The sequence below is a fragment of the Oryctolagus cuniculus genome, chromosome 5 (genome assembly GCF_964237555.1).
Source record: "Oryctolagus cuniculus chromosome 5, mOryCun1.1, whole genome shotgun sequence".
NCBI lineage: Eukaryota > Metazoa > Chordata > Mammalia > Lagomorpha > Leporidae > Oryctolagus > Oryctolagus cuniculus.
In genome coordinates, this window is record NC_091436.1 from 9,202,172 (window position 1) to 9,221,117 (window position 18,946).

Consider the following 18,946-nt stretch of genomic DNA (forward strand, 5'->3'; position numbering starts at 1 on the left):
CATCAGCAGGGAGCTGGATTGGAAGTGGAACAGCCGGGACTGGAACTGACACCTGATATGTGAGGCTAGGGTCCCAGGCGGCAGGTTCACCTGCCATTCAGCAGAGTTTGATGGCATGAGCGGAAGGGGATCCATCTGGAACTCACGCACTAGATGGAGAGACCATAAACACAAACTTCCAAGGCGAGAAAGGCGCGGAGGGTGGAGAAGAGGAGGAGGCGGTGTCAGAGAAGGCCTCCTACAGAGGGGATTTTAGAGCGAGGATGGGTTCAAGTCTATTCACCCAAATGCCAGCAGGAGTAAGCCGTGGTCTGACAACAGCGGGGCACAGACTCACAGCAAAGCCAACAGGGGACGGAGGAGTTAGGCTCCCTCCCAGGGGCTCTACTAAGACCCTGAGGACAGCCCAGCTGGTCACAGCAGGGTGTGACCCCCGCTGAGAGGCACCAACCTGGAGGCAGGGCTGCTGACGAGTGCAGAGTGGGCTCCTCACGGTCAGCTCGTCCTGGGGCTGGGCTCTGAAGTGACAGCTCAACTTCAAGGGCTCGGTGGAATCAGAAAAAGCGACCCCAGAGCCACAGTTCTGCGCACCTGCAGACAGGTGCACAGGCGGCACGAGCAAGTCCCACAGAGGCCCTGGGGTGTGCAGCGCTGGTCTGTGGGTTCGCTGCTAAGGCAGCCCGGAAGGGCGCGGTGTGGCACACTTTTCCCACCCAAAGTATTTTTTTTTTCTTTTAATGGTGCTTAAAAAGGAGAAATTCTCATTTACCGTATATATGAGAAACTTGCCTCTCCAAGGGAAATTTTGTTCCAGGGGCTCAGGCGTCCGAATCCCGGGCCCCCAGGCGCCTGGCCCCAGCCACTCCGGCGCGTGCCGCCTTCAGTCGCGGGAATCACCACCGCCTCGAGGGTTGGAAAGACCGCCGGACTCGGAGACCCCTATCGCGGCGACTGCGGCGGCGGGGACTAGGCGGGCAGCGGAGCAGCGGCACGGTGGGCGTGGCCCGCGCTGGGGGCGTGGCCGACTGCGGCCGCGGGGACTCTGCGAGCGACGGAGGAGCGGGGGCGGTGGGCGTGGCCTGAGGCTGGGGGCGTGGCCGGATCTTGGGGCGTGGCGCGCGGGGGAGAACACGGGGGCGGCTTGCCGTGGGTGGGCGGGGCCTGCGTACGCCTGCGCAGTCCGCTCTACTCCGGGAGGCGGAGGCGACGAGCCGGAGGGAAGATGGAAGACTACCAGGGTGCTGAGGAGGTAACCGCCCGATCGGTGTGACGGAAGGGTGGAGGAGAGAGAGTCCGGGCGCGGCTGGGGCCTGGCTGCCCTCTTCCCGCGCCGGCTGGTCCGCCGTTGTCCGCGGCTCCAGGCTAACGGGCGGCGGCGCCGGGCGGCGCGGGGCGCTGCCCCGGTGTCCCGGCCTCGGGGCGGCCGACTGCTTCCCGTGCAGGCTGCCCTCGGAGTCCTCGGGGCGCAGGCCCCGGGGGATGACGTGACCCCAGCCCCAGCCCGGAGAGGCGCGCGCGGGGCCGGGGCCCGAGGGCCGGGCGGGCTGCGGCGCGGCGGCGCTGGGGGGCAGCGCCCGCCTTTGTCTGCGGGCGCCGCGGCCGTGGCCGTGGCCTTGGGTTTGAGCCCAGTGAAGGGGCTGCTCGTGGGGGCGCGTGGAGCCCGGGAGCGCCCGCAGGCGGACGCCGGTCGTGGGGAGCAGCCCCCTGGGTGCGGTTCCGAGCAGGGGCTGCGCGCCGTGGGCAGAGAGGCGAGGCCGGACGCTTTGACGGGCTTCGAACTGGAGCTGGAAGGTTCCGAGGGGGCGAACGGCTGGGCCTGACGGACGCACGGTGGGGGTCCGGTTTGCACTTTGCCTGGAGGGTCGCAAAGGCAGCCTGTGACTGGGCAGCAGGGGAGTCCCTAGGAGAGGGGTTCAGGGGCTCCCCGGGGGGCTTGTGCTTCAGCGAGGCCGAGCCGCCCCTTAACCAGGGGGAAGCTGCAGTGTGGGCGAAGCTGCGTCCCGAACACACCTGCCCGCCGGCTGTCACCGCGGGTGCTGAATCGCGCCTTTCAAACGCGAGGAACCCCCCCAGTCCCACCAGCCCCCTGGCCCCTCGCCTAAGACTTGCGTACAGGGTCGCTGCGTGTGGTTGTGTTCTCAGCTCCTGGTTTCACCTTCTTGTGGAAGCCGGGACCGTGCAGCGCGCCCACGGCCACTCTGCTTTCCACTGAGCACCTTAGAATGTCCCTTAGCCCCCTCCCCGCCTTAACCACACGGGAAGGTGTTCAGGAGCTCTCCTTTGCGGGTTAGGGTCGCTGCAGTCACATGGAAGGATCCTTTCAACCCTGGATCGCTGGAATCGCTCAGACTGCAAGTGCTGGTTAACTGGCTGGCTTGGTTTTGTCCGCGTGTCCAGTGTAGCAAGTGAGACGGCTTTGGGCCAGCCGCTCTTGGTCCTCCTGAAAGGAGCGGTCCTCTGGAACAGGGCAGGGGGAGAACTCGCTGTGTAAGCAGGGCGCTGTCTGCCTTTCTCCCCTGGGGTGCTCACGGCGGGTCCCCCGGGCCCGCCCTCCGAGAGCAGGTGCGGAGGGGAGTAGCACTCCTGGGACAGCAGTGATTTAAGCTGCCCCTTCCCATGAGCAGAGGCTCACAGGCACCAGTTCTAGAACCAGGGTGCTGCTGGCGGCCCACCTCCCACCAGCCGGGGGTTGCTCCTAAAGTAGGACAGCGTTGAGAAAATTATTATCTGGAACTAGCACGAAAAAAATGTTTGTTTCTAAGATTTGTTTATTAAGGGGCCGGCGCCGTGGCTCACTTGGTTAATCCTCTGCCTGCAGTGCCGGCATCCCATACGGGCACCGGTTCTGGTCCCAGTTGCTCCTCTTCCAGGCCAGCTCTCTGCTGTGGCCTGGGAGGACAGTGGAGGATGGCCCAAGTGCTTGGGCCCTGCACCCGCATGGGAGACCAGGAGGAAGCACCTGGCTCCTGGCTTCAGATCAGCGCAGCGCCAGCTGTGGCGGCCATTTAGGGAGTGAACCAACGGAAGGAAGACCTTTCTCTCTGTCTGTCTCTCACTGTCTATAACTCTACCTGTCAAATAAATAAATAAAGATTTGTTTATTTACAAGGCAGAGAGATCTCCCACCCACTGGCTCATTCCCCTAATGGCGGCAGGGCCCAGGAACTCCATCCTGGTCTCCCAAACAGGGGCGGTCCTGGGCCCTCCTCCGCTGCTTTCCCCGGGCCGTCAGCAGGGAGCCACGGAGGCAGCAGGGCAGCCGGGGCTCGAGCTGGTGCAGGTGGTGGGTTAAACGGCTGGGCCACGCCGCCGGCCCCCAGCTTTGCTGACTGTGGCGGCTTAGAGCTGCTCCTGGGTGTCAGTCCCCCGGATCTGTTCTCGTTAGGGAAGCGAGAACTCCCCCTGGAACCGGCCTTGTGGCGCAGCTTCCGTTCCCTTACACGGGAAGCCAGCAGTGCTCCTAACAGGAGAGGCGGGAGCGGGGACTGAATTCTGGTTGAAAGTGACGCTTGGATTTTGGCAAGGTAAAAATGAAACAGAAAACCTCTACGTCGCAGACAGGGTTTCTGGTTCCTGGCTGTGCCCCACTCGCTCTGGTCCTCGGGGGCTGCTGGGCCCGCCCCTCCCACGGCGCCAAGCCCCCTGAGAGGACGCCCCAGCTGTTCATAACGCAGGCAGGGGCTGGCAGCGCGCTGGGAACAGGCCTTGCGATGAGCCCCGCTGAACTGAGTTTTCTGCCCACAGACCGCCTTCGTCGTCGATGAAGTGAGCAACATCGTGAAAGAGGTAAGGAGGCCCCACCCTGTGCCCGAGTCCCGCCTCGGGCTGCGAGGGTGTTCACGGAGCGAGCGGAGAGCGACCAGGGCGAGGCCAGCTGTGCGCGTCCGCCAGGCGGGGCGTCTGACACACAGAGCGTTCCACGGCGTGTTCCCAGGGCTTGACCCTGACCTTTCAGCAGAAGACTCGGGTCCCGCGAGTCAGCGTTTCCAGTGTCCGGTGGAGGACACGCGGAGGCAAAGACCGTCAGCCCACGGGCGTTCAGGGCTGCTCCGTGGCTTCTCCCACCACCAACTCGAGTTACTGTTGGAACGTGTGGGTCACCGGCTTCAGCACCCGGGAGGACAACGAGACGAGGGACGGCTCATCGCTCACTCGGGCAGGGCCGGGGGGTGGGGAGCAGAGCAGACCGGGCCCGTGCGCCTGCAGCTCACGCAGTGGTGGGGGGAGACCGCACTCCGGTCAGAGCATCGCAGGGGAAGACAAAGCTCCCACGTGCTACGAGCGGGAGCCGAGAGCAGGGAAGGGGGACTGACGCGCATGCGTGCGCGCAGGGACTGTCCCGAGCCGAAGTCTGGAGGGGCGGGGTGAGTGAGAAGAGGTTCCGACCTGGGCATGTGCAGAGGCCCCGGGGCGGGGATGTACGTGGGCGTGTGAGACAAGGGGAGGAGGCCGGTGTGGCTGAGAGGTGCTGGCAGCAGGGACGCCTCCCCGCTGAGACTGAGCGCAGAGACACCGAAGCCCTTGGCCAGGTCATCGGATGATCTGAATTTAAGACACCATTTGAGGTCCTGTTTGTTCCTTGGAATTGAACTTAATGCAGCTTACTTCCACGTACATCTCTGACTTCTGAGAGGCCCGCGGCCTGTTTTTTGTGAGCAGTATCTAAAGCAGAGTGCTCGGTTCAGCACCCGTGAGGTCCTGTCGCTCCGCGGGGGCTGTGACACTGTGTGTGCACACAGCAGGGAGCCGGGGGCAGCAGGCGCAGACCAGGAGTGAGACGGGCAGGAAGCCTGCGCTTGCCCCTCTGTTTGCTGCACTGTGTTGACTCGGTTACCAGGCAGCCGGTTCCGTTGGAAGTGCAGGGCCCAGGCGGTGAGCGCGCCCACAGCCCAGCAGCAGGAGGTGGACTCTGTGTTGGACAGCAGGACATTCGGGCAGGTCCACGGCTGGAGCAGGGCTTCCCCCGTACCTGAAAACAGTGGGTCTCCAGCTGCGGAGAGAGCTGCCAGAGGTTCAGCTTGAATGAAGCCCCCTTGACAAGACCTCTGTGCCCCCCCACCATCCCCTGGGGGCTGTGGGCGGGACTGCCAGGAGCCCCAGGACAGAGAGGAAGGTCTCTGGGGAGGAGCCTGGGTGTGGCCTTGGCTACAGAGCAGGGTCACCAGCTCCATGCCCGCTCTGCACACCTCAGACCTGACCACTGCTCCTCTGTGCCCGCAGTCACACGTGGCCCTCACTGAGTGGCTTTGATTTTAGGCCGTAAAAGCACAGCGGGCTAGGAAGGGGTAGGGCGGGAAGCTGCTTAGACCTGGGCGCCCTGGCAGCAGCGTGAACAGGGGCAGAGCTGCCGGGGGTGGGGGTGGGGGGGAGCCGGGAGATCCCGGTGTGGACAGCGCCACGCTGAGCGAGAGCAGAGAGGGAGCCGGCACCTTCTCCAGGGAGTGTGGGATCCGCACATTTGTCACGAAGTTCAGCACGTTTTGGAACGTAACAGGCTGTTCTTCAGTTATCTGGAAAGCGCTCTTACGTGGCCATAGGTCCCAGCAAGTGCTGGGTAAGAATGTTTTTGAATAGATGATCATTTGGATAGTGTGTACATTAGCTGATAAAAATGTACCTAATATGTAGCATTAGCTGTATTAGTGTTAGATAAAAGTATCTAATATACTTTTTTTTAAATATTTACTTATTTCTTTGAAATTCAGAGTTAGAGAGAGGAGAGGCAGAGAGAAAGAGAAAGGTGTCTTCCATTCGCTGGTTCACTTTCCAGTTGGCTGCAATAGCTGGAACTGCACCAATCCGAAACCAGGAGCCAGGAGCTTCTGGGTCTCCCACGTGGGCTCAGGGCCCCAAGGACTTGGGCCATCTTCTACTGCTTTCCCAGGCCAGAGCAGAGAGCTAGATCGGAAGAGGAGCAGCCGGGTTTTGAACCGGTGCCCATATGGGATGCCGGTGCTTCAGGCCAGGGCGTTCACCCGCTGTGCCACAGCGCCGGCCCCATATCCAATATACTTTAAAGAAAGGAACAGGCAAAGGTGTTTTCTGGCCTCAGTAGGAAAAAAGCACGTTGCATGCTCCAGGTATGAACGGCAGCAGCACACTGAACCCAGTGGTCAGGCAGAACTTGGGACAGATTCCACGCAGCTGCTGCTGTCAGCTCAGATGAAGCAGGGCCCTGTTCAGGTGCACCCGCCGCGGGCTGCACTCAGGCTGGCGGCACCGGACTCGCGGGTGCTGATGGGGCTCTGCTTTGCAGGCTATAGAGAGCGCCATCGGTGGGAACGCGTACCAGCACAGCAAGGTGAACCAGTGGACCACCAACGTCGTGGAGCAGACGTTGAGCCAGCTCACCAAGCTGGGGAAACCATTCAAATACATCGGTAAGGGGTTTGCTTTTGACCTGTTGTGGGAGGGGGGGTCTTTACCTCACAGTGCCAGGAGAGAGCTGGTGTGATAACTCCCCGCCGTCCCTGGAGCAGGTCATGTGTGTAGTGCACTCGGCCTGCTCAGCCCCCGGCCCCGTCCCAGGGCACAGGTCACGTGTGTAGTGCACTCGGCCTGCTCGGCCCCCCGGCCCAGTCGCAGGGCACAGGTCACGTGTGTAGTGCACTTGGCCCGCTCGGCCCCTGGCCCTGTCCCCATCCCAGGGCACAGGTCACGTGTGTAGTGCACTCGGCCAGCTCGGCCACCAGCCCAGTCGCAGGGCACAGGTCACGTGTGTAGTGCACTCGGCCAGCTCGGCCACCAGCCCAGTCGCAGGGCACAGGTCACGTGTGTAGTGCACTCGGCCAGCTCGGCCACCAGCCCAGTCGCAGGGCACAGGTCACGTGTGTAGTGCACTTGGCCCGCCCGGCCGCCGGCCCCGTCCCAGGGCACAGGTCACGTGTGTAGCGCACTTGGCCCGCTCGGCCCCTGGCCCCGTCCCAGGGCACAGGTCACGTGTGTAGTGCACTCGGCCCGCTCGGCCGCTGGCCCCGTCGCAGGGCACAGGTCATGTGTGTAGTGCACTCGGCCCGCTTGGCCCCCGGCCCTGTCCCAGGGCACGGGTCGAGCAGGACTGCGGGACTGCCCGGCAGGTGCTTAGAGCAGGCGGCAGCGGGAGGGGCGGGCTGACTTGTCCGTCCATGGACGAGGCCTTCCGTGGCTGTGCCGTGCGATGCACACACGTGCTGAGTGGGCAGGTGGCGGTCACGCGCCAGGCGTTCTCTGACAAGAGGTGCTGCTTCCAGTGACCTGCGTGATCATGCAGAAGAACGGAGCCGGGCTGCACACGGCGAGTTCTTGCTTCTGGGACAGCTCCACCGACGGTAGGCGGCTCCTCCTCCACCAGGCCAGGGCGGCAGGCTGGGGCGGGCGTCCTTAATGCGAGCGTCAGAAGGGCTCCAGAGCCTGTAGAATTGCAAATGCCACGGTGTGGTCGCGAGTGGCACACTCCACACTGACGCAACGTGACGGGTCCCAGAACGCAGACGCACTGCAGTGAGGCCGTGTATAGGTGTGTGTGAAAGAAAGGGACTTAGCGTGCGGACTTGGGTCTGTCCCAGGATCCCTCACCCTGTGTGCGTGAACACTCCAGAACCCAGACTGCGCAAGCGTGGTGAGTAGAATCACCTTGGACAGAGGCTTGCCAGGCCTGTGTCCCACGGAGAGGTGGGTGCCGGGGGTGGCCCGGGGAGAAGTCTGCACACGCCGCCCACTTTGCCGGTGGTCAGCGCCGCTCTGCTTTCCTGCAGGGAGCTGCACCGTGCGATGGGAGAACAAGACCATGTACTGCATCGTCAGCGCCTTCGGCCTGTCCATCTGAGCCCCCGTCCCGCGGGCACCGCTCTGCCTCAGCGCTTCTGTCCGTCTTCCCATCACTCACCGCGCGTCCCGTGCACACCTCTCTCCGTATCTGTGTGTTCTGTGGCACTCTCAGAATGTAGAGAAATACACCCGTGGCTGCAGTGTTCCGGCGCTGTGCACCGCGAGCCACACGCTGTCCCGAGGTGGGCGGGCAGAGCCTGCCCCGCCCCCTCTTAACAGACCGTTTCTTTACAAAGGTGCTAAAGCTCAAATCCTGGTGGGAAGCGCTTCTCTCGGAAACGATTCAAGTATACTAATTTTCCATACTTTTTACTTTTGTTAGAATAAATTATTCAGGTTTCAAGTCTGTGTTGTTCCGGGGTCTGCCTCGCCTCCCAGGTGGGATCTTCACAGCGCCAGACAGGGGCGGCGCTGCCCCGGGCCCGCCTCCAGCACGCTGGTGTGCCCACCTCGCCCGCGGCAGTGGGAGCCCACCGGCCCTGCTGGGCCCTCGGCGGACGTCGCTGCGCCGCCCCCTTGCAGAGGCTGGGGTGCGGCCGGCTCGCACACTGCCCGAGGCTGTGCCCCTCCACCTCTGTTCCCCTGGCACAGCCCCAGCGGCTCCTGGACTCTGCAGCTGGGAAAATCCTTCCAGTCGCTCCTTCCGTGTCCCCAGCGCTGTGCAGTTCCTGAAAGTCACACAGCGCGTCTGGAGGGTATCTGGTTAGGGTGCCCGGCCAGGCCTCCAACCCCAGCCTTCCCCTTCCCATTCCACCTCCGCAGAGCCTGCTGAGGGCCAGGTCAGACACGTCCACTGGCTCAGACCAAAGAGTCCTGCTCTTGTCGTCAAAGCCTTCCGCCCCCGTGTTGCACTGGCCAAATTTACCCCAGAAAGAAGTCAGACACAGATAAGGAATGAATAATAAAAATTTATTACCATTTGCAGAAAGGTAGTGTCAGAATGAGGCCGTTGCCAGGAGGCGAGTTTGCCCTAAGCAGACAGCAATTCCTGTTGCCCACGGAGGACGGCCCCGCCCCGTCAGGCCCCGCCCCGTCAGGCCCCGCCCCTCCTTCCTATTGAGCGTAATGGCGAGTGTTTCAGTTCACAGATCTGTACAGCTTGTGTGTAAAAAGGCAGTTTTCATAACAGAAAATGTTTCCGAGTGCGGTATTAGACTCACCGGTGTGCCTAACACGGCGCAAAGACAAACATCGTAACACGGGCAAAGCAAAGACGGAAGCAACTCCCTCTCTCCTGGCGGTAAGGTTTGTCAGAGTGTGTGTGTGTGTGTGCGCAAAAGGAAGCCCAAGGCAGCTGGTTTCTGACACCTCTGAAATACACTTTAGTGGCCGAGTCCTGACCTGGTGACAGAAGCCCCTGTTACTCTCCCTTTGTAAGCATCTGTATTTCTGCTGTGGACATGATTCGAGAAGTCAGTGGCACCATGTAACCTAGGTAACGTAACTGCATTCAGTAACTAGCCCGTGAAATACTTGATGCTGCTACGTCTGTCTTCTAACCTGTCCATTCAGTGGGCTGGATCTACGTTATCCAAACTTACAATGTGTAATTACGTACAGCACTAACCTTACGAACCATGAATCTATTTTCTGTATATCCTTCTCTGGCCTTTCAGACAGGGCTTCAGAGAGAACGGCACCAGTGCAGGGCTGTAGTGATTTAATAATAAATCAAGCAGACCTGTTGCCCACGTGGGGACATGGGGTGCCTCCAGACTCACCTAGACCAATACAAAAACCCAACAGTGGTGTCAGGCCATTTTCATGAAGAACTCAAGTCTGCGAAACTTGGATATCTTTGAAGAAAAACTGGCACCCTCCCGAGTTTCTGGAGGGCGGACACCTGTCACATGACGCCTGTCACGCCCGATGTGCTAAGCTGCACACACTAGGCCAGTTCTTACATGGAGCATGCAAAATGCTTATCTACTACACCAGGGAGGAGAAATCGAAAATACACAATTTAACACCATTTTCCTGTTGAGCACTGTCATTTTAGTTACAGAAAGTAAATACACACTACTGTTTCACTTCACGGCTGGGGTGGAGAGTGGATGTGAGGCCTCGGCCTCAGCTTCCTGCTGCCCCACAGAACACAGACCCCGGGATGTGCTAATGCACACGGCTAATGCACACAGCCTTTACATCTGGTGACCAGCAGCAGTCCAAATGTGGACGCGTGTTTCATGATGGGTGAGGCCTGTAAACCACCTCACGTGTTGGAGTGCGTCAGTCAGCACGAGTCAGTCTGCATCTGTTCCTACATAAACTGTTTATAGTTAGAGTAGTCGTATTAGAAGTTGTAAAACTGGGTAACAGAAACCTTTTTGCAATACACAGAATAAAAAAAGTCATCTCACACTGTTGCAAGTGTAAAAATCATGTAAACTTGAATCACCCTTACATAACAGCTGCTTCATTCATATTTACAAGTCTTTTAAAACAAATCAAATGGAATCCATATTAAGGTTCCATCACATTATCGTTAAATTAGAGAGAAAAGCCATAACGAAGAGCTTCCTCTGCACCTCCAGGGCCCAGGGTCCTGGAGTGGCCGTCACCTGCGGCTCTGAGTGGCGAGCTGGGAATGCATAGATGGAAATGCAGGCGCGGCGTGTGGAGCGGGCGGTCCTCCCGGGCCTCTGCGTCCCGCGGAGTCCGGCGTCTCGGCAGGGTCCCCCGCACCACGGCTGCCGGCGTCCCGCGGAGTCAGGCGTCTCGGGCAGGGTCCCCCGCACCACGGCTGCCGGCGTCCCGCGGAATCCGGCGTCTCGGGCAGGGTCCCCCGTCACCACGGCTGCCGGCGTCCCGCGGAGTCCGGCGTCTCGGGCAGGGTCACCCACACCACGTCTGCCGGCGTCCCGCGGAGTCAGGCGTCTAGGCAGGGTCCCCCGCACCACACTTGCACGTGGAGTCTCTGAGCCTCCTAGGATGCCCGAGATGCAGCAGCACCGCGAGCGTCCCTCCTGGAGCCGTGCACCTGCGCGCCCGGCCACGGCGGGACTCGCGGCCAGGAGAGACTTCAGTGACTTCCCACCCACAGTGCTTATCCGTAAGCCATCCACTTTCTTTTCAGTTAGTTTCCAAATGGGGAACTGAAAATCTTTTTGGTAATAAGGAATCTGTAATAATCTATCAATCACTTACGTAGCTTTTATTTAAAAATAAAGCTTCATGGGATCTCACGTTCGACAGAGTTTGCAGAAACTGTGTTGACTGGAATGGTGGCAGCTTCCCTGCTGTCCACCCCAGCCACAGGGAAACGCACCCGGTCCTGCACGCACGCACGCGGGCACACACCGCCCTTCAACACGACCTTCAGACCCAGCCCGGAGCTGGGGACCGGTAGGTTGCCACAGCCTTTCCCTGCTGAGGCCTGGCCGCCACCCTGCCCGTGGTCCGTCGTCACTTAGGGGTCTGCAGACGCCGCCCCACGGGAAGGACGGCCTCACTCAGGCACAGACGAAAGGGTCAAAACAAGCCGAGGGCCCAGCTCCGGGAGGCGGGAAGGAGAGCAGAGCCGCCAGCCGGGACCTGGCCGGGAGGCCACCCAGGAACCGGAGTTTGCAGGTAAGTAACTGTCTACCAAACACGGGCCATCTCCTTGTCACCACGGAAACCTCTACAGAGAGGACTCGGCTGTTGACACTTAGTCCCTCCTCCCAGACAGACGGAGCTGCCCTGACGTAAACTTGGCCCGATTCAGATTTGCTCTCCGTTTTGGTTTCCTTTTAAAAACGTAAACACATGAGGAACGGGGATTCTCCGCTTGCAGGTGTGGTGGGGCGGGCGGGGCGGCCGCGGCCCTGGCGCTCAGTCGCTGTCCGATTCCTCCTTGTACTTGGCGCGGATGGCCTGGCCGTTCTGCAGGGGCATCTCCTCATAGTCGCTCCTGCGGGAACACACCGGGGGGACTCTTCAGCCCCTCTGCCCGCACGCGGAGCCCCGCTCCACTGCCCGTCACCAGGACCCGGCAGGAAGCAGGCCCAGGAAGTCTGAGCCTGAACCCCATGAAACCAAAACCGTGGAGCCGTGCGACCTGCGCAGCCAAGGCTGCAGGACCCCGAAGATCCCTGTAGAATGATAACCCGCCCACCACTACCACAGGCTGGGAAGCCCCGGTGGGCAGCGGCTCACCCATAGATGACGTCGTCGTCCGAGTCGTTGAGCATGGAGAAGGCAGGGTTGTCTTTCAGCTGCGACTCTGCAAGCCGACAGAGGCGGTCAGCGCGGGGCCGGGCTCCCAGCCCGATCCCACCGTTCAGACCCGAGGGAGCGCGGACCAGAGACCCTGCCTGCAGGGCGGCGTGGGGGTCACGTGAGAGTCTGCGGGAGGAGCAGGCACGCGCCAGGTGCCCACACCGAGGGCCCCACGAGATGCGGCTCCGTCCGCCTGCTCCCGCCGGCACTTGGCCTCGTCTCGTCCTCGCTCCTGCAGGCTGTGATCTGAGTGTGGCTACACCTGCACTGCCAGTGCCTGCGACACTCAGATGAGACCCCGTTCGTGAGGGTGCTGCGGAGGCTGGAGCACTGCGGGTGCCAGGGCAGCACTGTCCGTTCCAGCAAGTTCTCTTCCTTCTGCCTGTGACGTGGGGCTGGCACATTCTGGCTTTTCAATTTTACTTGTGCAGCAGTGAGAGAGAGAACCTCCCACCTACGGGTTCACTCCCCAGATGCCTGCAACAGCCAGGGCTAAGCCGGGGCCAAAGCTGGGGTCAGGAACTCAATCCGGGTCTCTGTGGGCAGCAGGGACCCAATGACTTGTGCCATCACCTGGCACGCTAGCAGGAAGCTGGAGCTGGACGTGGAAGTGGGAACTGAACCCAGGCACTCCAGGGGGCCTGCAGGCATTCTAACCACCAGGCTGGACACCCACTCCCCTGGTTTCTCCTGAAAGCTCAGGACACCCGTATCCCACAGGCTGACGGCCACCGCTAGTGCAGACTCACTCACGAGACAAACTCACTGCGTGCAGTCAGGGCACAACGTGGGTTCAGGGTCAAGGTCTGTGTGTTCTAATGAAAACTCAGAGCTTACCATGTAAACACACCTCGTCTCTCCCACCCACAGAGAAGCACCAAGAGCCACAGCACCCAGCCCAGCACTCACGGAAAACCGCAAGTGTGTCCTGAACCAAGGCTTCTGTCCCGGTGAGGCAGACCCCGGGGAGCTTACCATACAGCGCATTCCTGGATGGAGAGTACACAAAGGCCAAAGTGTAGAGGTAAAAGTTCAACAAGCCGTAGAAAGACAGGAACTCTGCTGGTGACGCCAGTCAAGGGAAGGAGCTATGAGCGCGCGGCTGGCCACCCCTGCCGCCCCCAGACCCATCTGCTGCCCCCTGGGAGCCCGGCCCCAACGGCCGTCGAAGCCTATGGCAGAGGTGTCGGTAAAGGACGGATGAACGTGACCTCTTCCAGCCACAGGAGGCAGACTCCGGGGGCAGCCCTGGCGGCCCTCCTCCCCCAGCACCCGGGGCCGGCAGGCCACGGCACACAGCTGAGCAGCGTCTCCAGACAGTAAGGGTAGAACAAGCCAGCCATCCTGAACCTTCCCTGTGTGACAGCCGCTTTGAGGATGACAAAAGCACAATCACAAAGCATGGGACCGCCCTGCCTCCTGAGAGCCCCTAGAGCAGGAACCCACGATTTGAAGGACTGATGGCTGAGCATCCCAGCGCCGAGAGACGTGCCAAGTCCTGGCGGAGCTGTCCCAAGGGGGAATGAGGACAGGGCACCTGGGAGGCGACAGCTCGCTCCGCTGGCTCGGGTACAGTGAGGGCGGAAGGAGTCCCCAGGACTCGTGAGCCCTGTCCTCAACATGCAGCCTCCGTGGCTAAATTCCCACGGCCCTGTACAGCTACGTCTGGGTACTGTGGGTAACCCTGGGGCCCTCCTGGGGCCCTGATGGGGAAAGGCCATGGCTCCAACTGACCCCGGATGTGTGCACATATGTGCATGGGCTCTGGGGCCCTGGAAGGAGAGGGGTGGGGTGGACAACAGCTCCAGGCCAGCAGCTCTGGGACTGCACCCAGGCTGTGCCACAAGGCCAGTGACCTCGGTGGCTGCTAAGCCCCGCCCACAGAGAGGAGTGACAGAGCCACCCCTTCCCAGGGCTGATGTGCGGCCAGAAGGGAGAACAGGCCACAGGGAGTGCCAGGCTGCAATGCTAACCACGGCACCTGCGGTTGCATCTCCAGGCTCAAAGGATATAGTTCTGGTAGTGGGTTGACAGTTCTGCTACAAAGTTGTCTTGTAATACTTGGGCTCCAAACCTTAAGTAGAGGATGACGATGCTGCAAAACAGGGGCGCAGACATCAAGTAAAAATAGACCAGGAAATGGCACCGGCCTCAGGTAGCGGGCCACCGTCACCCACTAAGACGTAGTCTGTCACTGTGATCTCTGCTCCGAAACTTCTATTCACGTGCAGCACACACGCATGGGCACCCACGTGGGCACGCAACTCTGTGTGTGGCCTTCCAGTCTCAGAGCTGGGACGGCCAGACCACCGGCCAGCTGCTGCCGGAGAGCACAGTGCCACCAACACAGGCCACGTCTGCCCACAAGGCCGGGAGCACCCGCGCGCGGCACGCACTCCCCCGACCTCGCTCCCACATTCACTCACCGCCTCTCGGCCGTCTCCCCCCTCCCAAATTCACATCCTCACAGCCAAACCCCATCCCCCACACCAGAATTCAGCTCCTCTGGGCCGTCTCCCACCCACCCCCGAATTCACCTCCCCAGCAGAATTCACCTCCTCTAGGCTGACCCCCTACACGGAATTCACCTCTCCAGGCCATCTTCCCCCACGGGACATATGGAATAATCATCTGGAATTTATTCCAAGAGTCAGCTTCCGAGTCCTGGTCAGATCTCTCCCAGCAGGGAGCACACGTACAGACGTGGCCGGCCTGCCTGGAGGTGACCATGGCTCACAGGCCCCTCCCGACAGCCCCCCGCCCCCCAGAGACCCCTGTGTGCTGCTCGCTGGTATCTGTGGCTTCATTCACGCTCAGGATCCCACCCTCGGAGCACCAGAGGCTCCCTCTGACCCGAGCACCCCTCACCTCCATCTTGTCAGGCCCTAATTCCCTGACACGAGTGGCCACGCATCACACCTGGCAGGGCTCAGAGCAGGTCGGGACCACACCCAGCCCGCACCCGTGGGCAGAGCCTCTGACCTGATCAGTGTGGGAGACTGACCCCCACAAGGAGAGGAGGTATTCGTGATGACAAGATAAGCCCCAGTTTCCCTTCTTCCAAGAAGTGAAGTGCTCTTACCTGATGACAAGCACTACAAAGGTTAATGCCGTCAGAAACTTCAACCTGAGATCTGAAAGAGAGAGCCTCCCGTTAGTAAATGCACTCCCATCTCCATCTCCAGGATCTAAAAAACAAAACCAGAAACAAAGCAAAAGGCCCTGAACAAATCCTTTTCCCTCTGGACTTCAAGTCCGGAGCGAGGCTCACAGCCCTGACACCACCGCTGGCTGGGACCCCTCGGGGAGGCAGGGCCCCATGAGTGGGACTGAGAACACAGCCGCCCAGGCCTGGGGCCTCCCACCAAGCGGCCGGGGTCATCGCCTTGGGCCCACTGTGGCTTCGGGGCGCTGGAGAGCAGGGCCCAGCTGGTGGGAAGGGACAGTCCCTGGGCTCCCTGGCCTGGTGCTTACCCACGTATGGCATGTGGCGCAGCTCGGAACAGGCCCGCACGACCAAGAACAGCAGGGCGGCGACGTACACGGCCGCCCCCACCAGGAAGAAGGTCTTCATGCCCTGGAGAAGACAAGCCCCGCGCCTGGGTTAGAGCAGGCCCGGGCGCCTCTGGCCCAGCACCCCGCAGTCACTCCAGGACAGAACAGGCTCCCAGCAGACTGGCCTCTGGGCCCCTCTGTGGACGGGGGCACCCAGCCCTCATGAGGCAGAGGGGCCGGGGCAGAAGCTGGCATGTGGTGATAATGACTGCTGGCCCCCCACCCCCACGGGGACGGAGGCTGCACCCCGAGAGGCCCCAAGTGAGGCCCAACCTTTCCGGGTCTCTGTTTTCTGGGAAACACAGGGTGAATGAGAGGCCGTGGCAGGCTGGGGTCATGGAGGCTTGGGGGGAGGGCAGCCGGCAGGGCCTGGGGACGGCCAGGCTGCCCGGATCTGCTTCCGAGGCGGAGGGCCCTGTGCGCCGTCCGTGTGCCTCTCCAGACCGGCTGTGGCCACCACGCTCAAGTCCCCAGCCTCGTTCTTCTGGAGCCGAGGCCTGGGAAGGGCAGACCGGAACCTTGCTGGGCACCGCTGCCCCTACGACTCTCAGGGGAGACCCCTCGGCTGCCCATCTCACAGATGAGGACACACGCGGCCCGGGGACACTGCCTTCAGCCCGGCTCAGCGGCTCTTGGCTGTGTGAGTCTGCCCCGCCCCTCAGTGCCCCCCGCAGAACACGAGGGGGCTGTGCCAGGAAAAGGCTGTGGCACCACGCATTCTACTGCTTTACCTACACGCAGCAGCAGCCTCTGTCCCAGGGGAGTCCCTGTGCAGAGCCCGCCACGCCTCCACGACCCCAGCCCACCTGACAGTCCACACGCCCCCCGTGGGCGCAGCCACAGCGTCCTCTCCTCGGCCCACCCCCCACGGTTCAGGGTGGCCCCCAGCGGACGCACAGAAATAAAGAAGCCCCTCCGCCCGGGAGCCCGTGCCTCTGGGACGGCGCCTTCTCATGGCCCCGTGCTGCCCAGGGCTCACTCCCCCGTCTGCTGTCTTCCGTGTGCCCGGGCCGAGCCCCGTGGCCTCACAGGGTCAGACGCTAAGGGGGCAGGGGGAAGGGCACGTTGTCCATAAGCATCGCAGGGACTTCAAAAATGTGTGGAAAAGGGATTAAAAGGGAAGCTGTGTTGGAGCAAACGATTTTGAAATCTGTGCAGAGTTTTTTCCTTAAACGCATCTTCTATGAACTTTTCAGAGACCCCGTGTGCACTCAGCGACCTCCAAACCCCCTACACGGCAGAGCGGAAGGGAGGGGCTGCTGGCCTCGCCCTCCAGGTCCAGGGAAGACCGGGCTCTCACCGCTTCCTGGACACACATGGCCCCCACACAGACACCCTTCAGAACACCCCCCTCACTGCGCTTCCTCCCCCCAGCACGGCCCACGCGCCAGGCCAGCATGCAGCCATGCACTGAGCACAGGCCCTCCTCCCCCGGCCGCCAACAATCGGCCTGGGACCCTTTCTCTCCGGGCTCACAGAACGGCCAGCCCAGCCCAGCCGCCAGCTGCACCCAGGGGGGTGGCCCTGGGGAGCAGCGGGAGCCACATTCGGGACTGACAGGAAGCGCTGGGCCTCTTGCCGGAGGGGCGCCACCCCACTGCTCCCACAGCCCCAGCCAGGCCTCTCGCTCCTGCAAACCTCCAAAGAACAGCAAGAGCACAACAGAAACCTGCTCCGAGCCGGCTGCCATTCCCCTACAACCCGATCTTCAACCAGAGGCCAAAGACTTGGAGTCAAAACAGTTTTTAAAAGTATATTTCTGGCAGGCGCCGTGGCTCACTAGGCTAATCCTCCGCCTTGCGGTGCAGGCACACCGAATTCTAGTCCCGTTCGGGGCACCAGATTCTGTCCCGGTTGCCCCTCTTCCAGGCCAGCTCTCTGCTGTGGCCAGGGAGTACAGTGGAGGATGGCCCAGGTCCTTGGGCCCTGCACCCCATGGGAGACCAGGATAAGTACCTGGCTCCTGGCTTCGGATCAGCGCGGTGCGCCAGCCGCAGCACGCCGGCCGCAGCAGCCATTGGAGGGTGAACCAACGGCAAAAGGAAGACCTTTCTCTCTCTCTCTCACTGTCCACTCTGCCAAAAAAAGTTTATTTCTGTGTAACTCAAACCCGCTCCCCAAATTCGCCGCCTCTGCCCTGTTTGATAAAGGAGGCCGGGCCTCAGCAACCCTTACCTGGAAGTTGCCCGTGTCCACGCGGTACTGGTACATGGGATCGTGCAGTTCGTTAACTCTGAAAAACGATGTTAGCAAAGGATCGCAGGTTAACCAGCAATGAGGCTTACGCGTTTTCTCTCTCAAATCTTGAAACGTTTAACACAAACTACCCGCCACGCAGCGTGAAGCGCTTTGAAGGAGGACCCTTACATTCACGAGGAACCTACACCGCGCGTTGCAGACACACAAAGCCAAGGCAGCTGTCGGCACCCGGCTGCGGTGCTGTCACAGACCCCCGCCCCACGCTCCCGCAGGCCCGAGTGTCTTCCAGGCGCCGCTGTGGCACAGACAGCAACCACAGACAAAGCCGGGACACACTCCCGGAGGCTCATCTTAAGCTCAGAGTGGGCGGCCAGGAGACAGGGAGCCGGGGAGGCAGGAGGCACGCGCCACGGCCAAGGTCACGGGTCACGTGGGTGCACCGGGCGCCCCCGGAGAGAGCCCTCCTGGGGTGGGCAGCATCAGGCTCTGTCATGCTCGGCTTCTGCCCGGTCACCCTGCAGGGCACAGGAACAGCAACAGAGGTGAACCCTGAGAACCAGGGAGGGGCCCGGGAGCAGGGTACCTCTGGGGGCGGCAGGGGCAGGAGCTGTGCTGAGCGTTGCTGCCTAAACCAGGGTGCTGGGTGCCATGGCCCTTCCCCACTTTCCACGCTGGCAAAGATCGGGAAACATGGGGTGCCATCTCAAAACAGTCAGGCCTGGCTCCGCCCACCCGTGTCAACCACCCGCCAGGGCCCAGGCTTCCCTGGACAGGGCTACTCACGTCTGCCATACCCCCAGCGTCACCGCCGCCAGCCACAGCAGCCCGACGATGAAGAACTTGGGCAGATAGAAAGTCAAGCACTTTCTCTCTCCCTGCAAAGAGGACACAAGTGAGACACGAAGCCAGCAGACTCCCTGAGCCGAGCGAAGCGCCCATCCCGTCAGGCCATGGGCACCCCAGCCACTTCTAGGCAGCCCCACTCTGGGGATCTAGGGATCCCCGCTCTAGGGAGCTCCTAGCAGAGTGGGGGTGCACCGTGGCTCACTTGCACCCGGATCCCGTGCACCCCCAGCAGAGCCGGGGCGGCACCGCGGCTCACCTGCACCCGGATCCCGTGCACCCCCAGAGAGCGGGGGCGGCACCGCGCTCACCTGCACCCAGATCCCGTGCACCCCCAGCAGAG

The 18,946-nt window shown here is 61.6% G+C and overlaps 3 protein-coding genes across 12 annotated transcripts in view; 1 reads left to right on the forward strand and 2 right to left on the reverse strand.

Annotated features, from left to right (window-relative positions):
* The window catches only part of SYTL3 (synaptotagmin like 3), an 88,834-nt gene extending 87,707 nt beyond the window's left edge, over positions 1-1,127 (reverse strand). For 4 of the 6 annotated variants that reach the window (XM_070073323.1, XM_070073315.1, XM_070073317.1 and 1 more), the window contains exon 1: positions 452-1,127. The gene's annotated coding sequence lies outside the window, so the exon portion shown is untranslated. The remainder of the gene's footprint in view (positions 1-451) is intronic. The other 2 variants (XM_070073321.1, XM_070073318.1) reach the window with 2 other exon arrangements.
* On the forward strand, positions 1,128-8,149 carry DYNLT1 (dynein light chain Tctex-type 1). 2 transcript variants are annotated; one of them, XM_017345468.3, is made up of 6 exons: positions 1,128-1,249; positions 3,745-3,786; positions 6,257-6,380; positions 7,230-7,307; positions 7,545-7,597; positions 7,734-8,149. In XM_017345468.3, exons 1-5 carry the CDS (start codon positions 1,223-1,225, stop codon positions 7,565-7,567), a joined length of 294 nt encoding a protein of 97 aa, XP_017200957.1. In that variant the 5' UTR covers positions 1,128-1,222; the 3' UTR covers positions 7,568-7,597; positions 7,734-8,149. The 2 variants fall into 2 exon arrangements, with proteins under 2 accessions (XP_017200957.1, XP_002715025.3); XM_002714979.5 differs by lacking the exon at positions 7,545-7,597.
* Positions 8,150-8,694: 545 nt separating this feature from the next.
* TMEM181 (transmembrane protein 181) overlaps positions 8,695-18,946 on the reverse strand; it is a 59,779-nt gene continuing 49,527 nt past the window's right edge. For all 4 annotated transcript variants that reach the window (XM_051855208.2, XM_051855210.2, XM_051855209.2 and 1 more), the window contains exons 10-17: positions 18,544-18,635; positions 17,737-17,794; positions 15,481-15,583; positions 15,089-15,140; positions 14,019-14,101; positions 12,982-13,071; positions 11,944-12,010; positions 8,695-11,698 (exon numbers count right to left, since the gene is read on the reverse strand). In XM_051855208.2, coding sequence (XP_051711168.1) covers positions 11,620-11,698; positions 11,944-12,010; positions 12,982-13,071; positions 14,019-14,101; positions 15,089-15,140; positions 15,481-15,583; positions 17,737-17,794; positions 18,544-18,635 — 624 coding nt within the window. In that variant the 3' untranslated portion in view covers positions 8,695-11,619. The remainder of the gene's footprint in view (positions 11,699-11,943; positions 12,011-12,981; positions 13,072-14,018; positions 14,102-15,088; positions 15,141-15,480; positions 15,584-17,736; positions 17,795-18,543; positions 18,636-18,946) is intronic.